This window comes from Felis catus, chromosome E2, assembly GCF_018350175.1.
Source record: "Felis catus isolate Fca126 chromosome E2, F.catus_Fca126_mat1.0, whole genome shotgun sequence".
Taxonomy (NCBI): domain Eukaryota; kingdom Metazoa; phylum Chordata; class Mammalia; order Carnivora; family Felidae; genus Felis; species Felis catus.
Genome location: NC_058382.1, coordinates 25,343,942 through 25,353,825, shown reverse-complemented (window position 1 = coordinate 25,353,825; position 9,884 = coordinate 25,343,942). Strand labels below are relative to the sequence as shown.

Here is a 9,884-nt window from a genome sequence, read left to right as displayed (position 1 = left end):
TTGGCCGGGAGGGTGCGAGGGGCACGCGGGCGGAGGCGGGGGGCGGGCACATGCGCGCAGGCGGCGCGGCCGGCACGCGGCGCTCGCGCTCCCCGCTTAAATGAGCCTGGGCTCCCCGCGCCCGCCACTTCGGAGGGGTCCGCGCCGCGGCCGCAGGCAGGGCGGTCAGCGTCGGTGCCGTCCCTCTCGCCAGCGCGCCTCGCCTCCGGGGCGGTCAATGGGACGGAGCGTCACGGAGCAGAAGGTGCCGCCCGTCGGGGGGCTCGGGCAGCGCGTGAGCCCGCCGGGGTGCTCGAGCATGGCGGGCCGCAGGACCTGAGCCGTGCCCCGCGGGGAGGTATCCTGGTGGCCGGCGATGGGGACCGAGCGGGACTGCCGCCGCACCGGGCCGTGAGGGCCGCCGCCGCCGCCTCCTCCTAGCCGCCGCCTCGGCGCCTCGCGAAGCGCCGGGCCGCTCGGGAATATGGCCCTGGAGCAGCTCTGCGCGGTCCTCAAAGGTAAGCGCCCGGGGCCGCGGACGGCGCCCCCTGCGGGCCGAGACCGGCGTCTTCGCGTCCCTCCCTGGAGCCGGGCGCCCGACGCGCCTCTTTGTCTGGTCCGCGCGGACCGCCAAGCCCTCGCGCCCGCCCGGGATCGATTTGCTCTCCGAGCGCCTCTCCCCTACGCTCTGTGTGTCTGACAGGCTCCGGGGGCACTGGTAGGAACAAACGGGAGATCAGGAAGCGGCGGCCCGGCGGGGCCCTCCGAGCTGTGTCCTCGCGCCTCTTTCTTAAAATTCCTCGCATCGCTTTGCAAAGTTGTGGGGTTCGTGTAAGTGGGGCGAAGACTGGTCTGTTTGCAGCATTTAATGACAGAAAGTCGTCCCACACAAACAATAAAAGCCCCAGCCGAGGAGTCGCGGAGCGGCTCTCCAAAAGCCCCACGATGGCGGGTGGCGGAACGGCCTGCGGGCCGGCCCGGGTCCCACCTGCTGCGGCCGTGGAGGCTGCGGCACCACTGCGGGCGCCGCGACCCGAGTCTGCCCGGCCCGGAGCTCTCTGCTCGTGGCCGCGCCCGGGCGCTTCCCAGGACCTCGGAATACCGTGCTGCTGTCGTGTAGTTCTTTCTGATTTGTTGTGCCGGGAATTAAAACAGTGGACTTGCCAAGTGCACAAAGCTCTCAAACGTGCTGTAGCTGCTTTGCATTTTCCTGAAGGTGTTATTTTAGATTAAAATTTATATACATAGGTAATTAAGATTGTGATACAAAGTTGCTTCCGAAACTCGGACTGAATAAGTCCTTTTTTCAGTCGTCAGAGGAAAACACCACACACAAAAAAGGGCTTCCCTTTTTCTCTACCGATTTAAATTAAAAACTGAATAGCTGTAACGTTCGTAATGTTATGAAATATTCTCTTTTTCATACTGGGTAAGGAGTTAAGGTATTGTATTAGCAGTGTCATATATAGCTTATTGTATGCTGATTTTTGTACAGTGACAGATGTTGGGTGTTTTTTCCCATTCCATATTAATACTTTTCTCAAATTTGTTTATTAGAAAATTCAGTCTAATTTTGCTTTAAATTTTAATTGGACAAATTACCTGCTCTCCAGACATACCTAAATTCATAATTGAGATTTGAGCAGTTTAATTTAAAATGCTTAACTAGCCAACTGTATGCTTACAGATACAGTTTGTACTAAGGTAACCTAGGACTTTCTACCTTGTGACTATTTCATGTCACCCCATAAATTCTTAGTGATTCCTTTATTATGTTACAATTTAAAACTCTGAGGTTAATTTCATGTAGTTTTCCTATCTGTAAATCCTAATTTACATAGCCATTCCTTGGAAATTAAGATTCTCTTTTACTCTTTCAAAATAAATCACATATGCACAGTAAGATTTCTGATAGTCCTCATGATCCAAATTTGCTTCATTGTTCTGATTGCTCTAAAGTTATCAACATCATGACAGTCCATCTGGGTAGCCTCCTTGGGGAGAAATCAGTTAGCCCTGTTATACAGCTCTTCCTGCTGAACTTGAGGGAACTGAGCTGGAGAGGAGAGAATCTCTGGTCCTCCTGAATGGTGAAGGGATTCGCAGCTTTTCTGCCTATGCCTTTGTGGTTGGTACACAGTGCCCTCTCTGGCCACTGTGATGAAGCATTTAGTTGTTGCACCTTTGAGGAAAGGATTCTGTGGTGATGACAGAGCTAACAGTGAAAACAATGTAGTATCTGGCTTTTCTTTTTTAAAGTACACTAAAACCTACACTAGTTTTACATGCTGAAGTATTTTTAAAATTCAAATTAAGTTGTTGTAGGCTTACTAGAGATGAAACAAGCTATTTTTAAGTCTGCTAAAGTGTATGTGTGTGTGCACGCGCTCTTGTAAATATGGGAAATTGGTCTGGAAAGATTAAAGAAATTAACAAAAGTTGATTCTGAGAAAGGAATCTGGGAGACAGAGACCAAAGTGAGGGGAACACTTCTATTTCACTGTATGCCCATTTGTACCACTTGATTTTTTTTTTTTAACCAAGTAAGTGTGTTACCTACACAAAAATTGGCATTTTTAATTAAAAAAATTATCAGGGGCGCCTGGGTGGCTCAGTCGGTTAAGTGTCCGACTTCAGCTCAGGTCATGATCTCACAGCTTGTGAGTTCGAGCCCCGTGTAGGGCTCTGTGCTGACAGTTCAGAGCCTGGAGCCTCTTCAGATTCTGTGTCTTTCTCTCTCTGCCCCTCCCCCACTCACACTCTGTGTCTCTCTGTCTCTCAAAAATAAATGAACGTTAAAAAAATTTTTTTAATTATCTTTTGGAAAAATATTGGAATCCTGCCATTCACTGTGTTCATGAAGGCATAAAAAGCAGCCTTTAAGTGTTCTGTGAGGTGAATTGTTTCAATGCTGAAGAGGTTCTTATCAGAGGCAGTTCTTTAGTATTTGCATAATTACAGATATTACCTACCTAAAGCCTTGTTTGGAATATTATGGTCAATTTCTACTAAAACAAATCATCCATAATGAGTGTGTGAGATTTTAAATGGAAGGTAATTTTCTTTAAGATGCCATTGATTCTTTTTGTTTTACTCTCAGCAGTGAGAACAAAAGGATAACTTGTACTAGGCTTTTTAAATCTTTCACATGGTATTACTGAATAGTTCACTTTTAACTGTTTGCGATCACTCCAGGTCTTATAAAATTTAACTTTCTGCCAAAGTTAAGTAAACATCATAGTCACATGAAAATACTGCGTTAGTATTATAAACCATTTTTTTACTGTTTTATTCACTCTGCACACTTCTGGAGAAACCTATTAGACTCCGTTATATTTAAATCTGTATAAACTGAGGTTAAATTTATTGTGTAATAGCATAAATATCCCTCTATGCTATATTTTTAAAATCATAAATATCCCTCAACACTGTATTTTTAAAATCTTAGACTGGCAAAAATTAACTCCTGTCTTTCATTCTTACACCTCATCCAAAAATGTAAACCATACCAAAATAAGTACAGTACTGGAAACCTGTCCCTTTAATAGTGAAGTCTTTAAGCACAGTCTTGTTAAAAATTAGCTTTTCAGCTTTTCCCCCCAGGAGTTGAAGAAAATGTTTTAATGCTGAAAACTGAAAAGTATGAGTAAACACTGGTTTTATTGTAGTAAATCCTCAAACTAGAATCCAGTGTATTTGTGTTTTGAAACCATGATCACCTGTTAGAGAAAACATGCAGCCCTGTAATACAGACACACGTGCATTATAAAACAAATTCAAACCAAAACCACCTTTGGTCCTTTTTGGAATAAGATAGAAAAAGATAAACTGTAAGTAAAATTCATATCTAAAGTTTTAAAACAATCCCAAGTTCTCCTCTTGGTTATTACCTATTCAGAGTCTCCTGCAGTTTTTTTTTCCAGTCTCATTTTTGAATTATGCTCCTGCACAGTAATTGTTGACATTTAAAAAAATGTATCCCTGAATCACTTTGAGATCCCAGTTATTATGGTCTTCAAGTTGGAAAGGGGAACCAAAGATGTTATCCAGCCCACTGGTTTCCAAACTTAGGTTAACAGGAGAGCTACCTCAAAGGAACCCTTATGAGGAGGTACTTAAAAACTAAACAAAGACAATAGATAAGAGCAAGGTTGCTCTAATTGGTGAGGGACCTCACCCTCTCAAAGGCTCATCAGAGTGGCCCCCCAAAACTGATACTTTTTAATGTGTTTGTTATATTACTCACAAAATTGCAGTTTACTAATCTGAAAGTTCAGTTCTTCCTAGGCAAAATGATATTAAAACATGTTGGTTTAGGGGCGCCTGCGTGGCGCAGTCGGTTAAGCGTCCGACTTCAGCCAGGTCACGATCTCGCGGTCCGGGAGTTCGAGCCCTGCGTCGGGCTCTGGGCTGATGGCTCAGAGCCTGGAGCCTGTTTCCGATTCTGTGTCTCCCTCTCTCTCTGCCCCTCCCCCGTTCATGCTCTGTCTCTCTCTGTCCCAAAAATAAATAAACGTTGAAAAAAAAATTATAAAAAAAAACATGTTGGTTTAAATATGCCTAGAGTAGCATGTTGGAAATTACAGCACTAGTGTGTGAGAAGACTCACTCTTTAAAATGTGATCTGGTCACGTTAAAATTTGATGGTAGTTGCTGTGGATGTCTAAAGAAGGCTCCTGTAAAATGAGAAGATACAAAACTGCTGTCTGCAGAGCATTTGGCCAGCAAAGAGGTTGTCACATTCTGCAGGAAAGAAAGTACTGCTACAGTTAATCTTTGTTAAAGTGGTTGGCAGTGGGATTAGCATATGTAGGCTGGAGTGATCCCAGAGTTTGCCAAGACCCATCTTCTTTGTGTCTTTTTTTTTTTTTTTGGAAAAAATGTTTTAATGTTTACTAATTTTTGAGAGTGAGAGCGAGACACAGAATCCGAAGCAAGCTCCAGGCTCTGAGCTGTCAGCATGGAGTCCAATGTGGGGCTCGAACTCAGGAACTGTGAGGTTATGACCTGAGCCAAAGTCAGACACTTAACCAATTGAGCCACCCAGGCACCCAAATCCGTCTTCTTCCTTAACTAATAATAATAAGTAAAATTGAGTTTGATTACATTTGGGTACTCCATCCTGTGGAACACAGTTTATTGAAAACAAGTTACTGCTACCTCAAGTAGCATTTGGACTCTCATCAAACTCCATTCTGCTCTCATTATAGAGCAGTAAAGAGTTAGGTGGTTTTTACATCATGGCATCTCATGATAGATTCTACAAACCTTAAGTGCTTAAAACAAGAAGGCTTATTTGAAAGAGGCACACTCAATTACTAACAAGTAAATTGAGCCAGCTTGAGCAAAGTAAGAGTAGTGACTAGATATCTGAAAAGAAAAAAAAATCAATTCTTTTCCTGTCCCTGACGTATGCTCAAATAAAAGAAGCTGGGTCATCTGTGTGATTACTGTTAACCAAGATGTGTGCTGCTTAATTTGTTAATGCAGGGCTCTCTGTACTATGTTGTAGTCAACAGAAAAGACATAATCAGGATCATGCTTAGTCATTTCATGTATTCATCTAATTTTTATTGAATGCTATTGTGGGCCAGTCTTCTAGTCACTAGAGAGGCATCAGTGAATCAGACAATGCTCCTCTTTCTAGTAAGAAGAGACAAATAATAAGCAAGAAAATACCAAGTCATATAAATAGTAATTAAAATATTTATATAATAAAGTAGGATGAAGGAGAAAATGTAGAGTTTCTTTAGAAGTCAGTCACAAAACCTGAATGACCAGAAGAACCCAGCCATGCAGAGAGATTCCAGGCAAAAGGAATAAACTAGTCCCTAAAGCAAGAATTAGCTTGGTGTATAGAAGTAATGAGAAGAAGGCCTGTGTAGCCATTGGTAGCAATCGGGAGGTCAGATGCTAGATCATGTAGGACCTCTGAAGTCAGAGTAAAGAGTATTGGATTTATTCTAAATGTAATGGGACTGTATTGGAAGATTTTATGAAAGGCTGTGATATGATCTGGTTTATGTCTTGAAAGGATCACTGGCTGCTGAGTACAGAATAGATTATAGGGAACTGTGGCAGGAATAACCAGTTGTCTCCCAATATCCATTTTATAATTCAGTAATTCTCTGAATTTTAATTAAGCCCGTGAACACCCAACAGAAAGACTAGATTTTCCAGCTTTCCATAGGGTTAGGTGTGGTCATGTGACTAAGTTTGGCCAATTACATGTGTGTGCAACTTTGGAAAAGTGGTGGTGTTTTTGTTCAGTTAAAAATTTTATTTTGAGGGGCGCCTGGGTGGCGCAGTCGGTTAAGCGTCCGACTTCAGCCAGGTCACGATCTCGCGGTCCGGGAGTTCGAGCCCCGCGTCAGGCTCTGGGCTGATGGCTCAGAGCCTGGAGCCTGTTTCCAATTCTGTGTCTCCCTCTCTCTCTGCCCCTCCCCCATTCATGCTCTGTCTCTCTCTGTCCCAAAAATAAATAAACGTTGAAAAAAAAAATTAAAAAAAAAATTTTTTTTTATTTTGAAATCACTGTAGATTCTGGGCAAATGTCTTTTAAAGGAAGGAGGAATGTCCTGTGTCATTTCTTCATTTTTGCTGACACAGGAGTGAGTAGCTATAATGAAGATATACTGACTGGCACTCTGGCGTACATATTGGACCATAAGATGAACTTGGAATTAAAATCAGCTACAACTGGGGCACCTGGGTGGCTCAGTCGGTTGAGCATCCGACTTGGGCTCAGGTCATGATCTCGCAGTTCGTGAGTTTGAGCCCCTTGTTGGGCTCAGAGCCTGGAGCCTGCTTCAGATTCTGTGTTCCCCCCCCCTCCCTCCCTGCCCCACCCCTGCTTGTGCTCTTTCTCTTTCAAAAATGAATAAACATTTTAAAAATTAAAAAAAAATTTTTTTAATCATCTACAACTGAATAAGATAGAAGATCCCTAGTAATGATATAACCTTCACTCTAGCCCTTGACTACTTACCTCCACAGTTTGTATACTTGGCAGAAATATATTCTATGTTGTGTAAACTGTGCAAAATCAGTAAAAGAAAACCAGGCAGAGATTGAGAACTGTTAAATAGTCACAGAAGTGAAAAATCTGAATGCTATCAGATAAAATTAATTTTGAAAGTGCATGTCTTAAACAGTGCAAAGGTACTCTAGTGGAAGCAAAGGGTGATCCATGGCAAGTGCAGATGCCCAGAAATAAGAAGTATTTATAGGAACATTATAAGAATAGGTAGCAGAGCATTCAGCAACATTTCCAAAACCAACTCATCAACTCTTTTTTGCTAGTCCCCTACCCTGCCACATCCATTTTGGCCCAAACTTGCCCCTGCCATCACCAATGGAGAAAATGGGCAGCCTCTTTCCATTTCTTACAGTCTACCATCATTCTCTTATTGTAGTAGTTGGTTTGCAAAGTATGTTCCCAGGGCCAGAAGCTTTTAGCATCAATGGGGGACTTCCTTGTTAAAATGCAAATTCTCAAGCCCCAACCCAGACCTACTGGGTCAAAATCTCTGGAGGCACCCACCCCCGCCACCCCACTCCAAAATCTGTGTTTTAATAAGTTCTCTGGGTGATTATCTTTTACATTGCACGCTACTGTCCCGATGATTGATTCAGTTCTCACACCTGGAAGTAGACTTGCTGGGTGGGATTTGTGCATTTTTAAACTGGTATATATTACCAGATTAACCTCCAAAAAGGCATGCCAGTTTACAGTCCAGTGACAGTGTATGTCAGTTTTCTATATCCTGACCAACAATAGAATCTGCCTTTTTTTATATTAGGCTAAATTTTTGCATTTTTAAAAAATTTATTTGAGAAGCATGCATGCAAGCTGGGGAGAGGGACAGGAGGAGAGAGAGAGACTGAGACAGAGAGAATCTTAGGCAGGCTCTACTCCATGGGCTCAATCCCATGACCCTAGGATCATGACCTGAGCCCAAATCAAGAATCAGACAGTCAACTGACTGAGCCACCCAGGTGTCCTTCATTGTTTTTGGTTTTGACACATTTTTCTTATGGCATAATCTTTTTTTCTCAGTTATTTGTAATTTTTATTTGTTTGTCTTTAGTAAATGAAGGTGTTCTCCACCCAAAAATATACATAGATAATTCAACTTTTTGTTTTTTCAATATGGTGTTTATTTTTCTATTTAGCTTGAAGGAACAGACCTACTTTTTTTTTTTAATAATTAACAAGTTATCCCAGAATCATTTCACCAAGAGTTTCAAATACCATACATATAATAAATTGTGGTGTGTGTGTGTATGTATATATACATTTATTTATTTATTTATTTATTTTATTTATTTATTTTATTTCATATCTTCAGCTTTTTCTTCCATCTTCTTATCTTTAAGCTTGAGAATAAGGACCAGGGCTGCTTGCTTCATTGCTGTAGCCTCAAGGACTGACCACTGCCTGTAATACAGTGGGGGCTAGTTATGTTTGTTGACAGATCATCTGTTTCTTCCTATACCATTACTACATTTTGAATTACTATAGCTTTGTAATAAGTATATATTATTTTTATGTATTTTATGTCTTTTATTTTTTAATTTTTCTTGGGCCGTATGAAAAAGCTTTTAAGATGAGTTATCAGCAACATTTTAAGTCCTCCAGAAAACTAAGATTTTGATTAAAACATTAAATATGTAACTTATTGGGAAGAATTGTTACCTTCACATTGTTTTATTATCCAAAACCTATCGTCACTCCGTTGTATTAAATTTGTTTACTTGTTTGTTTGTTTTAGTCTTTCTTCTTTTAATAGGTGTAATAATTTCCTAGTAATTCTCTTGGGACTTCTAGGTTTTAAGTAACATTATCTATAAATAATAATTTTGTCTCCTTTCCAGTATTGCATTGGCCAGAGTTTCCACTGTTAAGTAACAGTGGAAAGAATAAACTTGATCTTGATTTTTATAGTTCAGGGTAAGGCCTGAACTTTAAACTGAAAGCCCTGGGGAGAAGACTCTGCATAGAGCTAATAGGACAGTGTTTCAAGGTAAAAGGAGTAGCATTGAGGACTGGTTTTTAACACCTTGAATAGCATCTGTCTTTATCATTTAAGTCTTCATTTTTAAGTCAGGTCTGTACACACATTACAAGGCCTCGCCTAAACTCCAGAACTAGAGGTATGGGCATAAATAATGAGCATTCCCTCTTTTAAGCATCAAATCACAAACCCTTCTTTATGTAATTAAACTGTATGGTTAAGGAGTTTAGAATTTTTATTTTGGCATGGATTTCTACCTTAATGAATTAGTGCCTTCTTGGGTACATTATCTTTTAATTTGAAGTGTGTGGTATGTCTGGATTTGAGAAATTATTGATCCTTTTGGTAAGAGGAAGAAGGGAACAGTGGCACATAGTTGGGGCTAAAGACAGAACAAAGCAGCATGGCACTGCTTCTTATAGTTAAATAATTCCAGTGTTTGGCATTAATGGAGTTTGTTTTAATATCCCAGCCTTGTTATAATAAGCAATTTGCAAAGATCCTATTATACAACTGGGAGGAAACTATGTTTATTATGATATGGAATTTAGAATGATTAGTAGTCACAACTGTGTCACTAAATATTTCTATCCCTGATTGTTATGCAGATTCACCGTATTCTTTATATATCATTTCTATATTCAGTAGCATAGCTTATTTCGTTTATTGAGTTGTGAATATTTTTTTTTAAAGATTTTGAGGAAAAAAATTGTGAGCCACCCTCTGAATAGAGTAGAAAAGAATAATAGGTTTATTTGGGCTTATAATTTTATTTTTAAAATGATCTGCCTTAGTTGCACACTCTGTAAAATTCTTAAGTCCATATTTTATGTAGCCAAATTATTGATCATTATGTAATAATGAACTAGCATAGTTCATCCCTTATGC

General features: G+C 40.9%; 1 protein-coding gene across 3 annotated transcripts in view; it reads left to right on the top strand.

Moving 5' to 3' along the window:
* Positions 1-339: 339 nt before the first annotated feature.
* NETO2 (neuropilin and tolloid like 2) overlaps positions 340-9,884 on the top strand; it is a 58,754-nt gene continuing 49,209 nt past the window's right edge. For 2 of the 3 annotated variants that reach the window (XM_023245021.2, XM_023245020.2), the window contains exon 1: positions 340-497. In XM_023245021.2, the coding sequence (XP_023100789.1) occupies positions 464-497 (34 nt within the window). In that variant the 5' untranslated portion in view covers positions 340-463. The remainder of the gene's footprint in view (positions 498-9,884) is intronic. The other variant, XM_023245022.2, reaches the window with a different exon arrangement.